The 23,947-nt window shown below is 38.9% G+C and overlaps 1 protein-coding gene across 2 annotated transcripts in view; it reads right to left on the bottom strand.

Moving 5' to 3' along the window:
• The window catches only part of GABBR2 (gamma-aminobutyric acid type B receptor subunit 2), a 777,957-nt gene that overhangs the window by 184,300 nt on the left and 569,710 nt on the right, over positions 1–23,947 (bottom strand). For both annotated transcript variants that reach the window (XM_088476284.1, XM_088476286.1), the window contains exon 12: positions 16,155–16,262. In XM_088476284.1, the coding sequence (XP_088332410.1) occupies positions 16,155–16,262 (108 nt within the window). The remainder of the gene's footprint in view (positions 1–16,154; positions 16,263–23,947) is intronic.

Here is a 23,947-nt window from a genome sequence, read left to right as displayed (position 1 = left end):
CACCATTTTCACATTATTTTAGGTCACATAACATGTATTAAAGGGCAATCGGAGTAGTTTTTGTGAAAAATTACTCCAATCCCTCCAATTCACATATTTTTAGCAAGCAAAATGCATTTCCAATACTTGTAATGGGAAATGTGATGTACCTCAAATTTACTAAACATAAATAGTAAAAAAAATGCCAGGGAAAGCCCTGTGATAATAATGCCATCTTCAGATGGCATTATCCAGTCTTTCCCCTGGTTCCCCGACTCCTGCTTTACTCTGATAGGCAGAGCAGAGCTAGAAGCCAGCCCCTGTGATCAGCTGTGTGGTCTAAATATACCACAAGCTGATCACTTAAATAAAAAACAAAAAAAAAACACTTACCTGCATCCAGGGACCAGTAATCGGTGCTCCGGTGAGGTCCTTCGGGGCTCCGGTCAGCTGGTCTCCGTCTCCTTCACTGTGACTGACTTCAGTTGTGACGAAACGCATTGGTGCTTATTCGAAGAAGCGCGAGACAGTAACCACCGGAGTGTGAGTCACACAGCGGCTCTCTGGTAACAGCCGAGGAAAGGACACTGTCTCAGTAACAATACAAGCAGCAGTCGGACGGACGGAAGCCTCCCACAGCTAACAGATCTGTTATCAGCTGGCTATATCTCAGCTGACAGATCCAGCAACAGCTACTCTACAGGATGGAAAACTTCCAAAGGAGAACAGCGCCTATAGGTAAAGGTAGGGCAAGCATTTTTTTCGCTGCTACTATTGAACTTTTTACACTATCAGTGACGGGGTACCTTTTTAACACAAACCATAAAAGTGTCACAGAAAGCGCTATAAACAATTTGTATCCTTGTATATGCATTGAGTGTGTTGTATTTTAAACATTATCGGTCCATACAGATAACATTGTATTTTTCAGAGATAACTTCACAATAACAAGCGCGTCTGTCAGCATTTAGATCCAAATTAGGCACAGATCATGGTAGATGAAAAAATTATGGTGATTGAAATCAGTGCAGCGGCATCAGATTCGACTCCCGCCCTGGTGCATGTGACATCATGACATCACACAACAAGCCCTGGGGAGCACTGAAAGCAGAAAGATTTTTTTTTTATGCAGCCTAGAGAGGCACGTCATAAGGTGAAAGAGGATGGTGGGCTGCCTATCCAAAGTCCTGTGAGGGCAGTGACCTTGCCATCCCTCTTACAGACATTGACTGTAGCCATAGTAGTGGCCACAGAAAGATTTTCTCATTGATCACATGCATTATGTTCAAGTTATAAATTATTTCCATCAAACACAATACTTTTTTCTGCATTATTTTTTGAATGTGCAAATCATTACACAGTTTACAAATATCACTAATTGTCCTATTACATAAATATAAAAAGTAGTAGAATAAATAAGATTCAAATCAGACCAAATTTGGGCCACATTTTTTCAGATCTCCAGATATTGGTTAGAACTACGAACAACATGTTAGTTTTTGTCTTACTCTATTATACTATAACTAATTTGCATCCCTATTTTGTATTCTTTGTTGTCAATGTCTAAATGTCAAATGGAGTTTAGCGTAATATTAATACTTAGTTATCTTTACACATACTAATTTCAACAACAGAAAGTCAGTATTACTTTACATCAGCCCCAACAATGATTGGCTGTGTCTTAAATTTAAATTAAAGGTCAGTGTTCCAGAGGCTATGTCACTGTTCTCTGAAATTTGTTCTAGATTTGAAACAGAGCAAAGTTCATTTCTGCAATTCTCTCTGGCCTGAGGCACTGTCCCTAGATCAGATGGCATTGTTGTATGCTAGAGAACAAATCTCCTAAAATGTATGAATCATTTTGTACAATAACAGCCATATGTTCCATATTTGTAAAATACGTCTACTGTTCACAAATATGTTCTAACCATAAATTGTTTTTAAGTGAATAACCGTTTATATGTCAGGTTGAATGATTGAGGATTTGCCAGTTGATTTTTGGACAGTAGCATAACAGTAAGCGCAACACCCATATGCATAAAACAGAACCTAAAAGCATATTTTACTTCCACCTGGAATTTCTGTATGTGTGCTGGTTTCCTGGACATGTGACATCTGCAACTGCCAGCACCACTCTGAAATGAGGTGCAGAGGCAGGTCTATTTTTTATTTGTTAACAGTAGTTTTTATAATTCATACATATTATGCAGCTCTTAAACCATTTATTTCAGTCCCTGCCACAGAGGATCATATACAGTAGTCTACATTCAATGGGGTTGGGTACATAACATCTACAATCAAAACATAGACAGTCAGAACATCGACATGGTCAAAATGTCAAAATGAAATATATCATCAGTCAAAATATTGACAGGGACATAACTTAGACATGGTTAAAAGTTAGACAATCAATATTTAGCAGCCATTTTTAAATATCGACATGGACAAAAGGTAGACAGTCAAAAGGACAACATGGTAAAAAATGTCGACATTCATAATATAGACATTACAAAATGTAAAGAGTTAAAATGTCGACATCCAAAATATAAACAGGTCATAGTGTCAACAGATATATATCAGTATGCCGGCATGTCAGCAGTCCAACCACTAAACATCAATAGTCTACCATTGATGATTAATAAAACATCAATCATCGATAAAGTATTGATGACAGGAAAAACATAGACCAGCGCTGATCGTTTACAACTGATCATCGAAAAACTTTTCTATGTGTTCAGCTCTGTGTTTCATAATATCAAATCGACAACGACAGACCTAAAAAATGTATTGATAGATAAAAAACAATTATCAACAGAAAAATGTTACTTATTTTGAGCCCTAATGATTGATATCAACGATCATCTGGGAGCATCATGTGTGGGTGACATCCAGTGCCGGCTCGAGGTCTGTTCGACGAGTATGGCCCAATGCTGTGAAGCAGCAATGCTAACCGTGTACCATGGTGATAGCAGCTTAGTGATAGCAGACATGCCACTAGATACTAGATAAAAGGGGTTAAGGGGTTAAAATGTATTGGTGAGTGCTTGATTAGTTTATTTGGAGCAGGGCATATGTTCAGCAGATACATAATAAAAGCATGTATATGAAAGAAAACCACTAAAACCTACTCCCTCCCCACAGCCATGCTAAGACCACATTCTCTCTCCCATAGCCATGCTAAGCCCGCCTTCTCCTTTCCCACAGCCATGCTAAGCCCACCTTCTCTCTCCCCATAGCCATGCTAAGCCCGCCTTCTCCCTCCCCACAGCCAAGCTAAGCCCGCCTTCTCTCTCCCCACAGCCATGCTAAGCCCGCCTTCTCTCTCCCCATAGCCATGCTAAGACCACATTCTCTCTCCCCATAGCCATGCTAAGCCCGCCTTCTCCCTCCCCACAGCCATGCTAAGACCACATTCTCTCTCCCCATAGCCATGCTAAGCCCGCCTTCTCCTTTCCCACAGCCATGCTAAGCCCGCCTTCTCTTTCCCCATAGCCATGCTAAGCCCGCCTTCTCCTTTCCCACAGCCATGCTAAGCCCGCCTTCTCTCTCCCCATAGCCATGCTAAGCCCGCCTTCTCCCTCCCCACAGCCATGCTAAGACCACATTCTCTCTCCCCATAGCCATGCTAAGCCTGCCTTCTCCTTTCCCACAGCCATGCTAAGACCACATTCTCTCTCCCCATAGCCATGCTAAGCCCGCCTTCTCCTTTACCACAGCCATGCTAAGCCCTTCTCCCTCCCCATAGCCATGCTAAGCCCGCCTTCTCCTTTACCACAGCCATACTAAGCCAGCCTTCTCTCTCCCCATAGCCATGCTAAGCCCGCCTTCTCCCTCCCCACAGCCATGCTAAGCCCGCCTTCTTCCTCCCCACAGCCATGCTAAGCCCTCCTTCTCTCTCCCCATAGCCATGCTAAGCCCGCCTTCTCCCTCCCCACAGCCATGCTAAGCCCGCCTTCTCCCTCCCCATAGCCATGCTAAGCCCGCCTTCTCCCTCCCCACAGCCATGCTAAGCCCTCCTTCTCTCTCCCCATAGCCATGCTAAGCCCGCCTTCTCTCTCCCCACAGCCATGCTAAGACCACATTCTCTCTCCCCATAGCCATGCTAATCCTCCCTTCTCTCTCCCCATAGCCATGCTAAGCCCGCCTTTTCCTTTCCCACAGCCATGCTAAGACCACATTCTCTCTCCCCATAGCCATGCTAAGCCCGCCTTCTCCCTCCCCATAGCCATGCTAAGCCCACCTTCTCTCTCCCCATAGCCATGCTAAGCCCGCCTTCTCCCTCCCAACAGCCCATGTAAGCCCACTGCCCAGGTCCTCCACCATCCCATTATCTGCCAGCCTCCACTTGCCTCACAAGCAAAGTGACCTGCTCTCTCCCTCCCCACAGCTAGCATGACCTGCTCTCTCCCTTCTACCCTCCACATAGCCCTTCTAAGCTCCTTCTCCCCTGCAGCAAGAACACCCCCCCTTCCCCCTGCAGCCATAAGACCCCCTTCCCCCTGCAGTGCAGCCCAAATCTCCTCCCTGCAGACCAAAATCCACCTTCCTCCCTACAGCCAGAACAGCCGCCTTCCTCGTTGCACACCAAAACCCACCTTCCTCCTGCAGCCACAACAAGCCCCCTTCCCTCTGTAGGTAGAATAGCCCCCACCATCACACTGTAGTGCATATATATATATATATATATATATATGTATATACAGTCAGGTCCATAAATATTGGGACATTGACAGAATTTTCAGATTTTGGCCTCTATTCACCACCACAATGGTTTTGAAATGAAACAAACAAGATGTGCTTTAACTGCAGACTTAATTTGCAGATTTAATTTGAGGGTAATTACATCCAAATTGGGTGAACGGTGTAGGAATTACAACGGTTTCAATATGTGCCTCACACTTTTTAAGGGGCCAAAAGTAATGGGACAAACTAAACAATCCTAAATCTAACTTTCACTTTTTAATACTTTGTTGCAAATCCTTTGCAGGCAATTACAGCCTGAAGTCTGGAATGCATAGACATCACCAGATGCTGGGTTTCATCCCTGGTGATGCTCTGCCAGGCCTCTACTGCAAATGTCTTCAATTCCTGCTTTTCCCTTCAGTTTTGTCTTCATCAAGTGAAATGCATGCTCAATCGGATTCAGGTCAGGGGATTGACTTAGCCATTGCATAACATTCCACTTTTTAGCCTTAAAAAACTCTTTGGTTGCTTTTGCAGTATGCTTCGGGTCATTGTCCATCTGCACTGTGAAGCACCGTCCAATGAGTTCTGAAGCATTTGACTGAATATGAGCATATAATATTGCCCGAATCACTTCAGAATTCATTCTGCTGCTTTTGTCAGCAGTCACATCATCAATAAATACAAGGGAACCTGTTCCATTGGCAGCCATACATGCCCACGCCATGACACTACCACCACCATGCTTCACTGAGGAGGTGGTATGTTTTGAATCATGAGCAGTTCCTTTCCTTCTCCGTACTCTTCTCTTCCCATCACTCTGGTACAAGTTGATCTTTGTCTCATCTGTCCATAGGATGTTGTTCCAGAACTGTAATGGCTTTTTTAGATGTTTGGCAAACTCTAATCTGGTCTTCCTGTTTCTGTGGCTCACCAATGGTTTGCATCTTGTGGTGAACCCTCTATATTCACTCTTGTGAAGTCTTCTCTTGATTGTTGACTTTGACACATATACATCTACCTCCTGGAGACTGTTCTTGATTTGGCCAACTGTTGTGAAGGGGTTTTTCTTCACCAGGGAAATAATTCTTCTGTCATCCACCACAGTTGTTTTCCGTGGTCTTCCAGGTCTTTTGGTGTTGCTGAGCTCTCCGATGCATTGTTTCTTTTTAAGAATGTTCCAAACAGTTGATTTGGCCACACCTAATGTTTTTGCTATCTCTCTGATGGGTTTGTTTTGATTTTTCAGCCTAATGATGGCTTGCTTCACTGATAGTGACAACTCTTTGGATCTCATATTGAGAGTCGACATCAACTGATTCCAAATGCAAATGTCACACCTAAAATCAACTCCAGACCTTTTACCTGCTTAATTGATAATGAAATAATGAGGGAATAGCCCACACCTGTCCATGAAATAGCTTCTGAGTTGATAGTCCCATTACTTTTGGCCCCTTAAAAAGTGGGAGGCACATATTGAAACCATTGTAATTCCTACACCGTTCACCCAATTTGGATGTAATTACCCTCAAATTAAATCTGAAAGTCTGCAGTTAAAGCACATCTTGTTTGTTTCATTTCAAAACCATTGTGGTGGTGAATAGAGGCCAAAATCTGAAAATTCTGTCAATGTCCCAATATTTATGGACCTGACTGTATATAGACTGAAAAACAATGGAAACCAAGCAAGAAAAAACAATATAGTGAACTACCTAAAATACAGGAAATACAAAAAACAAAAAACACATACAGTGAGACCACCATAGGACATTTATAGAAAGCAACTTAGTGACAGACCCTCATAAAGTCCATATGGGGTAAGTGTATTGAGCCGATTAATCCAAAAGCACTCTCGTTGTAATAACAACTTATTCCAGTCTCCACCCCTCCTTAATGGGGCAATATGATCGATAGGAAAAAATATAAAGTCTCTCATAGTATGTCCAAAGGCTGCGAAATGTCTCGCCACTGGCGGCGTATTAGTATCGACAATTCGTAAGGCCTTTTTAATCAAAGATCAATGTAATGCTATCCTTTCTTTCAAGAGTCTTATAGTCTTTCCAACATAAAGCAGCTTACATGGGCACTTGATAAGGTAAATTACATAACGGCTATCACAGTTCAAATAATGTCCAATTTCATATACGATACTGGTCCTTGGATCCATTAACTGTGTTCCAATTTGGAGAAACGGGCAATTCACAAAACCATGACATTTATATGTACCTTTTTTGCTTTGCAACCAAGTGTTGGTCTTATTAGCCCCAATGTCAGTTTTAGCCACCACATCTTTGATATTGTTACTTCTCTTGTAACAAAATAGAGGTTTTTCTTTACAGAGGTGGCCTATTTTATCATCTGGTTGAATGATGTGCCAATGCTGTAACACTGTTTTGCGGATGTGATTAGACCCAATAGAATATGTAGATGTAAAAACCATACGTGAAGCCTGGTCACCCCGATCAGTGCTTCATTCTGCATAAGAGTTGAACAATATGTTATAGCTTCATGAATCTCGTTCTCTGAATAGTCCCTATCAATAAATCTTTTACCCATTTGTTGTAATGCTGGAAGAACTTCATTAACATCGGAAGTAATCCGTACGACTCTCAAAAGTTGTGATAAAGGAAGGCCATGTTTAAGCGGTGGAGGATGAAAGCTACGTGCTTGTAGCAATGTGTTCTTATCAGTAGGCTTTCTATACAATCTAGTGGCCAATAGATTACCAGATTTGTAAACACAAACATCAAGAAAATTAATGGTGGTCTCACTGTAAGAAAGAGTAAATCTAATGCTCATATTAAGTGCATTCAGGAGATTGATAAACTCTGTCAGGCGACCCACACCACCAGTCCACACTAAAAATAGGTCGTCGATGTATCGCTCAAAAAAATTTATATATCGAGAAAATTTATCGTTAGCAAAAATATGTTGGTTCTTGTACATATGCATCTATAAATTAGTGAATGCTGGGGCCATATTAGACCCCATAGCAGTACCTTTTAATTGCAAAAAGAACGAATTCTCGAATAGAAAATAGTTCTTTCATAGAACTATTTCCATAAGAAGTAGTAAAAATTCAATATTCGGACCTTCATAGTGTGGATTACACGAAGTGAGGCTCCTCACAGCATCCAGACCATCTCTATGCTCGATGTTGGTATATAAGCTGGTGATATTGAGAGTGATGAGTAAACTGGAACCAGGGAGTGTACCCAACACCCTAAGTTTATCAATAAAATCAGTGGTATCCCTGATATAATACTTGGTGTGTTTAACCACTGGTTGAAGCCAAAAATCAATATATTGTGACAGCGGTTGGCACAAAGATCCACATGATGAAATTATAGGCCTACCAGGAGGCCTAACAAGGGTCTTGTGCACCTTAGGCAATACATAAATGAAAGGTATTTTAGGGTGTGTCTGCGTGAGAAATGAGCTGTAGGTTCATCTGTCCAATTATTGGAGAGACCAAGTGTAATCACTGCATCAATTTCTTTTTTATAAGCATATGTAGGATCATAAGTAAGTGCCTTAAAACAGTCAGTATCCGATAACTGGTGCATAATCTCTGACACATAGTCATCTTTGTTCAACAATACAATACCATTCCCCTTATCAGAAGAGCAAATCACGATGTCAGTATTATCCCTAAGAGCATTAATGGCCAAATTCTCATCTCTAGAAAGATTACAATATGAAATTTTTTGTTTATCCATAAAAGAGAGAGTGTCACGTTTAACTAAATTAATAAATGTCTCTATCGATGGATTGGTCCCTGGAGGATCAAACATGCTCCTGGGTTTAAACTTCCCAGTGGTATTAGTAGATTGAGGGTGTTTACAGAAAAAATCTTTCAATTTAAGTAAGCGATGGAAACGATATAGCTCAACACCGAAATTAAAAGAATCCTGTCTAAAGGTTCTCATAAAGGATAGACGCCTAGACAAGACACTCAATTCGGCGAGAGTTGGGTCATAGGAGGATAAATTAAAAATAACTACTTCCTCCTGTCCCTTTGATTTGGGTTTCTGCTGTTTGCGATGTCTGACCCCTCCCCTTCTGCAGGGTGTTTTCCTTTTGGGCCTTTGTATTTGGGACGGATTGCATCTCCATTTAAAAAAGGCATTTGTGTATGTTGGTGGTCAGAATCGCTAGCAGAGGTATGAGTCTCAACATCAGAGAATGACCTATCAGCTCTACTTCTACGAAATCTATTGCCACCCCTAAAGCTGGGTTTAAATTCACCACCCTGAATCCAGTTATAAGCTCGCAACTCCCTATAGTCATCCTTCACCTGTTTATATTTACTTTTTTTGAAAACAAGAAAATCAGCATAAAACTGATCAACACTCGTCTCAATCTTAGTTAACCAATCAGTACCAACATCTGCTCTCAAAATATCCAAACCTGTAGATTCACAAATTGAAATTTCTTTATCCAGTGAAACAATATCAGAATTGACCTGTTCAATAACTAAAACCATTAATTGCAGAGAACATTCATTGAGAATTTGACACCACTGGTTACAAAAAACTGTATTAGATCTTCCTAAAGTGGGTTGATTCTTGATTCTAAATCCCTTAGGGATGTTTTTTTCTTTATAATACTGAGAAAGGGTTAAACCATGTAGATTGAGTTCTACTTTCCTTAATTTCAATAAATCAGAATAAATCTCAGATGGAGAATCAACATCAAATGCCAAAGATTCTGTATCTGCAAACAAAATTCGAGTGATGTCCTTATTGTCAAATCTCTTAACTTTGGTCAGTTCATCAAAAGAGTTCACTGTAGTCTCCATTGTAAAAGAAGAAATTTTTCAAAAAGTATTAATGAAAAAATAAATCAAAAAGAAACTCAAAAAAATCCAAAATCCAAAATAGTGGTGCTAACCAGCATACAAAGGGTTAATAGCAGTACACATGAGACCAGCAGCACTCACTGAAAGAGCAGCGTCAAGGAGTGCAAGCACATAATATATTACTGACAGGAGAAGAACGAGTCCGCACATCCATAATATTCCATAGAAAACATAATTGTATTGTTCATAGAAAAAGGTGCATATTCAAGCAATGTCAAGGTAAGGGAGGGGCTTGTACATCAAATAGTAGCAGTAAAGCATCATGAAGCAGTACTCATCGCAAGCATACCCTCCGGTGTATCCCGTCCGACAATAATTAACCTAATTACTAATATGGTACTTAGGTTAATTGTTGTCATATCATGTACCTTGTCTGATGTCCCATTTGATACGGGGCGTTCAGTTTCATGTGCATTTAGAGTTCAATTGTTGCTCTATTTACTGGTTGCTGTGGTTACTGGCTACTATTGGTGGAGCAGCCGCGTTGCCATAGTTATGAGTGACTAGATCCGGTCCCGGATCGTCACTTCTGGTATGTCTGACATGTGTTTGATACTGTGGATTTGCGGTTCGCCGCCACAGGTGATTGTACAGGTGAGGATGCTTGCGTTGATTGTTGTGTGTATATAGGACTAAAGGTCTCTTGTTGTGTGATATGCCCATGATGAAGGTGTTACATTGACACCGAAACGGCTGTCGTCAGGCGGGATACACCGGAGGGTCTGCTTGCGATGAGTACTGCTTCATGATGCTTTACTGCTACTATTTGATGTACAAGCCCCTCCCTTACCTTGACATTGCTTGAATATGCACCTTTTTCTATGAACAACACAATTATGTTTTCTATGGAATATTATGGATGTGCGGACTCGTTCTTCTCCTGTCAGTAATATATTATGTGTTTGCACTCCTTGACGCTGCTCTTTCAGTGAGTGCTGCTGGTCTCATGTGTACTGCTATATATATATATATATATATATAGACACACAAATGATCCCGCACTCCACATCATCACAAATGCAAGATTGCCTGCTCCGGTGCCCTCCTTACCGAGGGTGATGTCCCCGAATCATATAGTACACAGAGGCGGCACTCAGATATCTTAGAACGCAGAATATAATGTATCAAATTTATTCCATCATCGACGTTTCGGGACCTCTTGTCCCTTCATCAGGATGCGACATATAACATATAAACCATACAGTAATGTAAACAGCTTTGAATAGCTTACCATGCTGGATGCCAGCTGATCCTCGCGTGCGGCGTGCCTGGGACAAGACCACGACATGGGCAACCAGATCCGCCGGAAGCACGGTGCATGTCAAACACTGGAAACCCACAGCGTTCCAGTAGCCCATGTGATCCCCTCAGGCATAGCGTCAGCCGGAGGCAGCATGCAGCCCAATGGTTGCCATAACAACATACTTAAAACAAACACAAATAAACATTTAAAAAAAATATATACCAGGGTCAATATATTAATCAAAGTAAAAATCTACCATGACCAATATAAATAATCAAATAAAATACAAAAAATCCATACCAAAAAACTATATATAAACGATGGCCCCAAATGAGCATAAAATGGTAGATCACCAAAAATGTGAACAATAAGTATAAAAAAATATATATATATGTGATGAGTGTCATGACTGTGAGAAAATATCCTCAGAGCATCTAATGCACCTGATGTAAAAACTACAAATATGACCAAACAACAGTGAAAAAAGTTTATGTAAATGTGACCTACATAATAAAATGAAGACTGTCGATGTGACAAAAATATGATTGTGCGTGAAAAAACATTTTTTTAAATGACAGAACAAATGTGAATAACAAACACCCTACGTAAGTCTGGTCATATAATGCGATCCAATGAATAAAACTGAAATGTGAAAAATGGTGATCATAAGTCAAATCTAAACAATGAATAAAATAAATATAAAAAAATATATATATATATATATATATATAAACAAAATTTTGTTTATATATATTTTTTTATATTTATTTTATTCATTGTTGTATTTTGTCACAGCCATGACACTCAACAGATATATATATATATATTTTTATACTTATTGTTCACATTTTTGGTGATCTACCATTTTATGCTCATTTTGGGGCCATCGTTTATATATAGTCTTTTGGTAGGGATTTTTTGTATTTTATTTTATTATATATATTGGTCATGGTAGATTTTTACTTTGATTAATATATTGACCCTGGTATATATTTTTTTAAATGTGTATTTGTGTTTGATTTAAGTATGTTGTTATGGCAACCATTGGGCTGCATGCTGCCTCCGGCTGACGCTATGCCTGAGGGGATCACATGGGCTACTGGAACGCTGTGGGTTTCCGGTGTTTGACACGCACCGTGCTTCTGGCGGATCTGGTTGCCCATGTCGTGGTCTGTTCCCGGGCGCGCCGCACGCGAGGAGCAGCTGGCATCCAGCATGGTAAGCTATTTAAAGCTGTTTACATTACTGTATGGTTTATTTGTTATATGTCGCATCCTGTTGAAGGGACGAGAGGTCCCGAAACGTCGGTGATGGAATAAATTTGATACATTATATTCTGCGTTCTAAGATCTCTGAGTGCCGCCTCTGTGTACTATATATATATTCCAACAAGACCTGTGAGTGCCACTGCCTTTGCTACATTATATATATATATATATATATATATATATTTAGGTATGAAAAACAGAAGGGTGAGAACAAGTGCCTTACAGTGTAGTTATTAATTCCATATGGCACAATCTCATTTAATATATGTGTACCATTAACCCAAAACTGTAAGCAGCATTGGATTATTTGCCTTTTCCTCATTCCACAGAGATAGTTCCTCCACTAGCTCAAAAGTGTACCGCAAAGCACTCCAAGTTATAGAATACAAAACAAAGAGAGGAGCGCTCTCATAGTGTAGTGGGTTTTACAAAATGTATTCACAATACGGAAAACACACACATAAAAATGGAGAATTACATTTAGAAAGTGCAAAATAAGCTTGTCCGGTAGTAGCTGGTCATAGATAACGGGGTACACCCAGGTTCTCAACGCGTTTCATCCTCTATGTAATAGTATCTGGACTTTGTTAGGAGGATATATATCTATATATATATCTATATATATATATACACTGTATGTGTATATATATATATATATATGCAAGAAACTGTGTTTGTCTGTCTGTTTTTCCTTTATGTGGGGCCAGAGTTTTGGACCTAACTCCAAAGACTCCTAAGTAACTCTAGGGTCACGTAGAATGGCTGCAGGAACTGAGAAGCCGGACCTATTTTTACTGCATACAGGATCGCTATCACAGGCTGAGACACATCCACAAGATGATTACGACACACCTGCATTTAGGTCACCGTCCCCCCATTGCCACCCAAAATGGTCCCTGTCTGTCAATCAGATTGCAAATAAATCTTCACTGTGAGAAACGATTGTAATGACATCTGACACATGTACAATGTGACTCAGACATATGCGCAGATTACCGATAATCACTCAACTGCATAAACATCGGCATTGCATCCAACCCCGGATCAGGACCATAGGAAGAACCTATCGGGCCAAATGTAATAGGGTGAGAGTTTAGAAAAAGTGAGAGTTTAGCAGTAAACTCTCACATTGGTTGAGTTTTCTCTTCAAAATGGGAAAACATCTGAATGAGATTTTAAAGCGTGAGAGTTTTCTAAGTCTAAAAAAACATACACGTTCGCTCTGTTACTTTGTTTTTGGACTCTATTACATTTACAAAGTTTAAAAAGTGTCAGAAACTCTCACTTTTATAAACTCTCACCCTATTACATTTGGCCCATCAACTCCTCACAGATAGCACCTTTATTAGTGATAGCAGATATGCCACTAGATACTAGATAAAATAAGTTAAGGGGTTAAAATGTATTGGTGAGTGTTTGATTAGTTTATTTGGAGCAGGACATATGTTAAGCAGATACATAATAAAAACATGAATATGAAAGAAAACCACTAAAATCCACACATCTTAGCAAATCTTTTAAATTACAATTTAAGACCATTTGTACTAATTTGGTGCCACTTAAAGCAGTATTTTCAGGAAGTTCCTGCCCACTTAGATTCCTCAACTCCTAGAAAAAGCTTTCTTATTTTGTGGTGAGATAATAAGGTGTGGTAATATTAATATATGCACACCAAGCTGTCAGCCTTCATAGTTCTCCATGTTTCAGAAGCCTGTTTTGTTTTTATACTTCACAGATCAAATTTATAAAAGACCAATCACATGAGTAAAAAAAATTGTATTTAAAAATAATTTCAAACACTCCGGCTGCAAGTGGTTCTTACAATGTTTCAAATGATAATCCAAGTGGAGTAAAGTAAATTCAACCACAGATGAAAAAAAATGGCTTCTGTTAGACAAATTCCAGAATCAAGAGACTTTCCTGGAATCCTTACTGACTGACCAGCTCAGGCCAAAAGTTTTTAACCCTGAGTTTGGTTTTGATCCCCCAAGAACATTAATAGCAAAAATTCTTAGTTACAAAGACCGAGATGCAGAACAAGCTGCCAGACGAGATGATCCTCCTGGGTAACTCTCACCTGCCTATAGATTTACTAACTAATTTCTGATATCTCTCTTTACATGTTGACAATTGGTCTCTATAATTGCGTTACTGCTTTTTGCCTATGGCCACTGTGACTGTGTTCTGAACATATTTATACTGTGGCATAATGGTGGGGATGATACTCTTTCTATTCTGTTTACTCACCTATGTTGGCCTGGCTGGATGGGCCCCACTCTTAAGGTGCAAAAGTGTAGCTTCCCCACCTTGCTCCTTATTTAGTTATGTCATTAGCAGTTCATAGGATAGGTTTAGTTTCTTTGTATTTATGGTATAGAAATATGTTGTTGGGGATGGTGTGCATGGTGAATATGGTTGGAGTGTTACTTTTTTCCATTTGTTATTGTTTTATGTTATTTGTATATGTTTTTCTACATTGAGCCATTGCTGACTGTGACTGCACATGTGGGGCACTCGCAGGAGCCAATGCTTGGATTGTCACTGTACGTTTTAGACTGGTTTAATAAAAGTGCCCCCTATGGTGAGTCGTCTTCTCTCTATACCAATATATTATATTTACACATTGGGAAGTACTACCACTTATCATACTTATAGAACACCTGAGTCCTCATCTATCATAACAGTGGTATCTATTATATATAAACATTTAGCTCTTGCATAAGTCCCTCTCTTCTCATCAAATAAATCTGTGCATTATATAAACTGATAAGTGTAGCTAGCAGTGAAGAAGCAGTAAAACAGTTTTATAGCCGAAACTGTGTTGGAGTCAAAATTCACACACTCAAAGAACATATACCAGCATTTATATTCAGATGTGAGTGACTCTTACTTATGATTCCTAGTGCTTGGAGAAGCAAAAGGGGATAAGAGAGGGGAGAGAAGAGTAGGCTGAGTAAGGCGTGTTCACGTAGTTGTGACTGAAATAAACCTGGACAGATAAGCAGCAGATACACCTGTCAGGAGACGTGTGTAAAACAGGTGCTTGGAGGGCTTGTGTAGGAAAATCAGTGATAATGATAACTACTGACAGCACTATCTTGCTGCTTCTGATCTACTGATTGCAAATTTACTTCTCTTATACTAACTAATTATTCAAAGCTATATTATATGAAGCTGCAGTAGTCTGTTTGCATTAGTTGACTTTTCTTACTACTAACTACTGTAGGAAAAAGATTCCTACTGGATTTTTAAAGGGGGAAACAACATATGTTTTGTATTTATGGTTTGTAGTTGTGTTTGTATGGAATTACATTTTATGTTGAATATGCAATTTTCACATTGATTAATAACTTTGTGCCCGGACAATATTCTCTTTTGTGTATAACAAAAGTGAGTACTATTGATTGAAATATGGAGTGTGCTACAACGCTGCCTCCATGAATCCTCCATAGTTGAAGCATTCTACGTAACCAAGATGGCCACCGTGTTGTCTTCTGCGAATGCGCAGTGCCATCTTGTGTATGAGCATCACAGTGGGACAGGTAACACTTAGCTCCAGACATCCTGCATATTGGCTTATATATACTTCGTATCCTGCGTATACTAGCTCCGCTACCAACATACATCACCGGCTGGTGCTCTATATGCTCTGCTACTACACTTTAATAAAGCTGACACCTGGTAAAGCACCTGGACTATTTGGTGTATCTTCCGCTGGTGTTGCTATTTAACTCTTCATACCAACTACAAATAGCACATACATATCAACAATTACATTATTATGTTATGTACAAATAGAGTAATGTGACTTTTCTATGTATTGCTAACACTGCCACTGCCACATCTTTATGTCATCATTATGCGTTTGTGGTGCTTTTTACTTCTGATGTTCCCCCTGCCTAAACGTTAATGTTATACATCTGGATGCACCTTGAGATGTCTTGGACTAAGCATGTAAATGTGCTCTTTCCTGCATGAGCCCCAATATTACTAACTCTTCTAAAGCAAAACTTTACACACTAAACTAGGACACAATACAGTACTTGTCAAGACAGGCCTTTGAAATGTATTTTTTGAATACCCTGGCATTGAAGGTCTTATTTTACTTGAAATAACTCACCTTTTTCTTCATTTTTACATTCTTAAAAATGGCATGAACTCTCCATGTTTTTGCAAACATTGCCCCAAAAGCTGTTGTGTAGCCCACAGTTAAAATCCATGTTCTCACCTTTCAATAGATAAAAAATAGAAATCAGAAGTTAGTACAATTTGTTTTTTTACTGAATACAATATGAATTCTGGCATCAATATTTCTAAATAAAAAATATGGAAATAATTCATGTATAATGTGTGTTACTTTTGATGTTATTATTTTAGTAAGAGTATATCCTGTTCAAATATCAGACCATATACCTTGACTAATTAATAAGCTAGAATGTATTTCTAAAGAAAAATAATTATATAAATAATTTTGTTGCCGTTGCTTGTTTTCTAAAGCAAAGATGTAACTAAATTATTGTTAGTCATAAAATACAAATGTTTTAAGTTATATTAAAATCAGATTTTGTATAATGAATAATAAAATGTACAATAAAAATAAATGTTGACTCAAAGCAAGTAAAGACCTATGTCTACAAATGACAAGTTCTTGCCAGCTGGTCTGCCTCAGACACTGATTTGAATTCCTGCACAATATATTATGCTACTGCTAGTTTAACTTTTTGTAATGCTGTAATATTCTACTAAATAAATAAGTGAAGAACAGTAAAAAGTTAAGTGGCAAATTTCAGACCTTTGCAAACTGACTCTATAGAGAAGGGCGTGGGGCAAAGTGGGTTCAGTGACTGAGATGCCGCCTGTTAAAAGTGTCTTTACACTCACCTGTTTAATAATATTCTATACAATATTATGAAATAAAACACAATATAATGCATATCATAATTTACACAAACTTCTACCAACAGAATTATTATTAGAAATGAAACAAGTTTTGCGAAGGACTGCCCATTTCATAGATCTGTGATGTTCAGACAGTATAATATGCTTCTTTGGGAAATGACATTCAGTGCTGTTTGTTATTTCCCAGGTAGCGGAATAAACAAGGTGGGGATGAAGACAGTCATTTTATTCTGCAGAGTGGTGTGGCACAGTTAAGAACATAGTGAAAAAAACACCCCATTACATAGGGGTCATGCCATCCCACCTCATGTAGGGTAAGGTATTATTCTCATAGAGTATTTAAATTTTTAAAGACTAATCAGGTATTATAGGAAATTCCACAGTTGCATGTGAATTGCCTGGTTGGTGCCGTAACAAGGTTCCGGAGCACCGTGTTCTGGCCTGGAAGTGCAGCATTGCCCCTGAGCATCCTGAGGGTGCTCTGAGTGGCTGTACAGATACTCTGCGATGCTCTGCCATAGCAATACTGGCTGCAGACTGCTATTCCACACACCTCTAAATATGGCCCTGTGTCTGGTAGCCGGTATCAGACAAAGGACTATGTGGTAGACCTAAGAGAGCATGAGGGATATTATTTTGAGTTGAGATTTAAGATACATTAAGAGGGTTTTGTAGGTAAGGGTAAGAGTAATATAAACTAGATTCTGGATGATATGGGGACCAGTGTAGGGATTTGCAGAGTGGTGAAGAAGATTTGGGATAGCAAGAGTGGAAGATAAAAATTGCTGGTGCATTTAAGATGTATTTAAGAAGAACGAGATGGATAAAGACACAAATGTCAGTTATGATAAGGTTGCAGAAGATTGCACTACTCAAGGAGGAAGATGATGAAAGAAAATGATGAAAGAGTAAGGATAGGACATTTGATTATATCTTGGATAAGAACATGGCATATTCTAGCATTATTTTGAAGATGTAGATTGCAGGACTCAGAGAGAGACTTTTTTGCAAGAAGTAAAGCAGAGGGCACGGTCAAGGATGACATCAAAATATCAGGTTTGGGAGACTGACAAAATTGTGGTGTTGTTAATGTTGTGGGAAATTTGAGGTGAGGCGGTGACTCAAGGAGAAAAATAAAGTAGGTTTTGGACAAGTTGAGCTTTTGGTAGTGTTGGGACATCCATGTGGATGATTGCAGAGAGACAGTAGATCACGCTAGATAATTAAAAGGAAAAGTCAGGAGAGAAAAGATTTAGGTGCCATCATCACAGAAGTTGTACTAAAGCTTGAATGACAGAGTTAGTACTTCAAAAGAAGGCAGAAAGAAAATCAGACTACCAACAGTCTGATGCTATGACACAGTTAGGGTGGTGGGGGGATGTGCCAGAGGTAGAGATGCTGAAATTGGATAGGTAGGAAGCACAGGAGCAGAGGGTGATTAATATTGTGGAAGCATTACATAGATTCTGGAGGATGGGTAAGGAGAACTAAATAGCTAAATTGAACTGATGCTACAGAGGAGGACATATGAAAGAGAAGGGAGGAGTTGTGGGGAATATGTTTGAGGGGGCATGTTTTAGGTTGTGATGATGATATGAGTGCAGAGACTACATCTTCAGTCATGGGAAAGAATAAACTGAGGGTGGATTGGGGAGCATAGGGAGCAGGTGTTTGGGATGTTTAGGGCCTGGAGATATCTTGTTGAATGTTGATTTTGTCTTTGAAGTAGGAGGCAAAGTCCTGTGCTGAGAGGGAGGAAGGGTAATGTGGTGCAAGTGGGTAGAGAAGTGAGCTGAAGGTGGCAAAGGGGCTTTTTTCTGTGTCATCATAAGCCTATATAATTCTTGATAAGGCTAATGGGAAAAGCACTGCCTCCAGGTAAATTCTCTAGACTTAAAGGAAGAGCAGTCAGCTGATAATTCTTAAAGGCACTAGGTTTGTATATTCTGTTCTGAAGATACAAATATGTCAAGTGTATTTCCTTTCAAAATTAAAACAGGTTTATAGTTATCTGCTTCCAGTTCTATATGTATCATGATGTGAAAGAGTTTGGCTACCAGTATAGATGGGCTGTCTCTGTAATATTATTAAATGAGCCTTTAAGTTTCCTTCCTGGTTCTAATTTCTGTTATTCTGAGTGTATCATGATTTTGAACTGAATAGAGAAAATACACTTTGTGTTTATAATATTATATGCCAACCTCATCAAGCTCATTTGCATTGCCAAAAAATGTTCTTATGGCCAACATCAATAACACTTTGGCTGCTGGAATCCTCCAGCTAGTAAGTAAACCGACCATCTGGTATTAATCATGAATAACAATTTGTTGTTACAAATTCATGACAAAGCTCGTCATGTCAATTAACATTCTGATGCTATTTTCCTGTGCAACAGAAGGGATCATTTCTATCTTCTTATTCTGTCACTTCTAAGGAAAATAAATCAAAGGTTTGCACCCTCCAGTTTTAACTGAAAGACATTGCACCTCACTTAGAGAACTTACATTCCCATGCAACCTTTTTCCTTTAGGGAAGAATCAATAATGATTTTGTTTTAGCTTCCTTATGCTGACATATTCATGTTTTCCCAAACCTATAGCCACTGGTGATTTTTCTGTAAATAACAGGCTCTACTACTGTGGACATGATGTATGTGTATGGGGGATGTAGTCATGATCCCAGCTGTCGGGATGCTGGCGCTTAGAATGCCGGCACCGGAATCCGACACCAGTTAGAATGTGAATGGCTCCATACATACACCTTTTTAAAGTTGTAATATGCTATGCTGCTCTGGTTCTTCATTCTGACAGTATGCTATATATACCTGCATATTCAATTGACACTCATATGATTAAATAGTCATAATGTAGTTCACTTATGCACCATTATATTATTTGAAATTACATACACAGGTTGGGTACGGAATGCAGCACAGCATATTACTACTGTAAAAAGGTGTATGGATGGAGCCATTCAATTCTTCTCTATTCAGTATCTGGAACTGAATTATTTTTCTTGAACCTTAATCAGACATTAGTGTAACTGAAGGGTAAAAGGTGGCTGCTACCAGCAAAATACTGATGACCACCTCCTAAATTCATTAGATATGCCTGCACGTTATATATTATTCTTCGATTTTCCTTCTAATTAGAAATTCTCTCAATGGAATGAATCTCACTAAATAGTGTAATATTCCTGACATTACTCTGTACAGTGCTGTGGTATATGTTGACATAATATAATTAAAATCTACTATATAAAGTCTAATATTTTATAGTTTTTAAAATAATAAAGTAATAAGTATATTATAAACAAGAAATATAAATCAACAATGTATGGATTTACTATGCATGTAACAATCAAGAACTGTTGAATATAGGGAAATTTGCCAGGTGCTATGATATATATAGTGAAATCTATATGCAGCTCACCTAAAGGGGTGGCTAACCCCTAATCAGAAGAAAAGGTGAGATAAAAGAAAGGGAGCGCAAATAGAATTCATGTACATTTAATAAAAATTGGAATTAAAAGTGGAATACAAGGAATGAATATTATATAAAAATAAACATAAATGACACATAGGATGCACAATAATGATAAAAAATTACCTTGGCCTCAAAAAATTATATGGATGAGGACAGCAACTTATTGATACTTCTATGAAGAAATGTACCAGTGATTCAAAAATAGTATACACTGTAACTAATGTCCTTAAAAATAACGTGATGTATCCAATCATACAGGAAAGAAGATGATTCAGTTCCAAATATCAGCAAAAATCGGAAAGTTCATTTCATAAACAAGTGCTATCCTAACTGATGTCCGTGCACTTATGGTGCTGTAAAAATATCCCTAAGGGGGCTGGTTAATAGCAAGGGTTAACCCAGAAGAGCATGTTGACCTTAGTTGTAAATATTCAGTTGGTACAGTACTCAGCTGATTCGTGGTGTGCCCGAATTTTACTAATTAGTGTTGGTATATTTGAGTCTGAGTGAGAAGTAGGAAACACTACCTCTGAGGAATCTGCCAGATGACCGAAGGCAGAGAAACACGTTAGGACATCCTGCTATCCTATTCCACATGGACATTTGCCGCATTAGACTTCTCAGACCCCCCCGAGTTGTCTCCTTCCGGCCATCACCAGTTCACTTACAGCCACAATTACTCCTGAACTAACCACGAGCTGTTATACATCGGCTTTACCGGTCCCTGTCACAGCGTGACCACAGAGCGAGAGGATTGACCCTTCTACCCCGTCACACCACGCACAAGCTTAGATGGAGAAGAACCTCTGACCACTGTTTTCCCTCCACACGGCCACCTCAGAACGGCATTCCGGACACTGCCTGATGCATGTAAGAGGACGGGACCAGGAGGTTTACTGACCCGATGTGCACAGACCGGTCATTAAAACACCACGAATCAGCTAAGTACTGTACCAACTGAATATTTACAACTAAGGTCAACATGCTCTTCTGGGTTAACCCTTGCTATTAACCAGCCCCCTTTGGGATATTTTTACAACACCATAAGTGCAGGGACATTAGTTAGGATAGCACTTGTTTATGAACTGAACTTTCTGATTTTTGCTGACATTTGGAAACCGAATCGTCTTCTTTCCTGTATGATTGGATACATCACATTCTTTTTAAGGACATTAGTTACAGTGTATACTATTTTTGAATCACTGGTACATTTCTTCATAGAAGTATCAATATGTTACTGTTCTCATCAATATAATTGTTTGAGGCCAAGGTGATTTTTATCATTATTGTGCATCCTATGTGTCATTTATGTTTATTTTTATGTTATATTCATTCCTTGTATTCCACTTTTAATTCCAATTTTTATTAAATGTACATGAATTCTATTTGTGCTCCCTTTCTTTTATTTCATGTAACAATCAAGTTCAACTAAGTGTTGCTCAAGACACTGATATTGACCTTTATTATTATCACAGTAAGTCAAGCATTTTCATATTGATCTGACATGTGACATGTGCTTAGCAGGGCCATGGTTAGAGATATCTAAGTCCTTTTCCACAGATAGGTATGAACATGATAAAGTTTGGTTAATACTACAGTAGTAATACTGGGTTTAACCCCCTTCCTTACAAATCTTCATCTCAAAAGATGCCTCAGTTTTTCACCTTTTTATACTGTATCAGTTTTACCTTTAAGAACTTTGAAAGAAAATATTTGACTTGCAAAAAAAAAATGCATCAAAGGTTGGGCTTCTTTTGGTATCATAATCAAGTATATATATATTTATACTTTACAGACATTATACAGAGAAAAAAACAAAATCAATACTTTACGTATAAATAAAAGGTTTAGAATGTTACAAGTATACTAAATGGTCTAACACATACTATAGCACTATAGTGTGCATAATGAACTGCATAATCGTGTTACACACATTTTCACTTTGTAAAATCAGGCGTAGCAAATGTAGATTGAATCCAAATATCAGATTAATTTAATATTCTTTGTGGTGACTAGATAATAAGAAAGGAATGATACTTGGATATTAATTTGCAAAAGTGTAATTTATTTTGCAAACATCCATGTTTATTCTTGGAAATTATATTTTTCGTATCTAGAGGAGGTCACTTTGAGATTGAGAAAACCTGTTTTGTAGAAGGTGAAATATGGTATTTGACAGATGGAGGTAGGAGTTTTGGCAAAAACATCCTATGCAGAGATACACTTGCGAACGTCTGGCTAAGTCACAATGGCACAGCATCTAATTCCTATTTTCCCCGTGTTTATTAAAGGAAGTACTATTAAAGTACAAACAAGATTATGAACAAAAAAGCTTTTTGTGCCATAGAAAAACTATAAAACATTGCTGTAAGTGCCATGCCTCTACTATAACACTGTGTTTTCTCCAATATTTGTACAGTATTTATTTTAAAAACGTATTTATGGTCAAAGGGGTTTTGAAATGGTAAAATAGCATATTTTAAATTGAAAATTTACATTTCTTCTCCACATTGAAACACATTTATTTTGACATCTGGTGAGATAAACAGGAAACAATACGGAGACCGGATGCAACCTTTGGAAAACATTCCAAGTTCCAAAGATGCTTCATTATTGTATGACGCTGCACTTATAACAGCTTCTGTACCAGTCAGAAACAGACATATACACTAAACAATGACTTGCTCCAGCATATATCCACAATGACAGGTCGTAGGACAGTTTCGTAAATTCATCCCAGATGCCCGGAGGCAAGTTATAATCTGGTGCCCCCCCATCACAGTCGCTGACACTGTAATGTAGCATTTCGCAAGCAGCTGTACACAGAATAGGCATATCATGGAGGAGTGAGACAGAGCTGTGGGTGAGGAGGGCGCTGGACGTGTCACACTGACAAAATAAGCTGCTGAGGAGAAGCAAAACCAATGAGTAGGGACAGGCTATAGACAGGTGGCGGTGGCAGTTGATGGACTGATACGGAGCTCCCCACTACTGTATGGTGGTTTCTCAGGTGCTGGGAAGAGAAGCCATGTATTGGGCAGCCATGACGGTACACTCCGAGTACATAGTTACAGCCCTAAGTGTGGTGAAATATTGTGGGCAATGGAGGAGGTGCCCCCTTCAGTGCTGGAGCCCGGCGGCAGGCGCCTCCATTGTCTCCCATAGTTCTGCAATTAGATTCTAGTTATTATCTTCTAGAAGGTGCTAATTAAATGCATAACAGAATCTGATTGGTTGCTATGGGCAACATCTACACTTCTAAAAACTCTCACTTTGGTAAATTTACCCCATGAATCCAGCAAAGTCCAGGAACTTAAAATTAGTGTGGAGTAATAAATGAAGACTAATGTAGACTAGCCTCTGTAAAGTAATTATCTCTGACCTTCGGAGGGCAGGGAGGTCTGACGTACAACTGGAACCGCCAATAGATTCCTGAGAAGAAGAGAGCTGCACCCAACAAATTAAAACCCAGCTATATAATTAAATGGAGATTCAACATTTAATGGTGTTATAACTAGAAATATGTGGC

This window comes from Taudactylus pleione, unplaced genomic scaffold, assembly GCF_031769625.1.
Source record: "Taudactylus pleione unplaced genomic scaffold, aTauple2 ptg000186l, whole genome shotgun sequence".
Classification (NCBI taxonomy): Eukaryota; Metazoa; Chordata; class Amphibia; order Anura; family Myobatrachidae; genus Taudactylus; species Taudactylus pleione.
The sequence above is the reverse complement of the archived record's forward strand: the minus strand, read 5'-3'. Positions and strand labels throughout refer to the sequence as shown.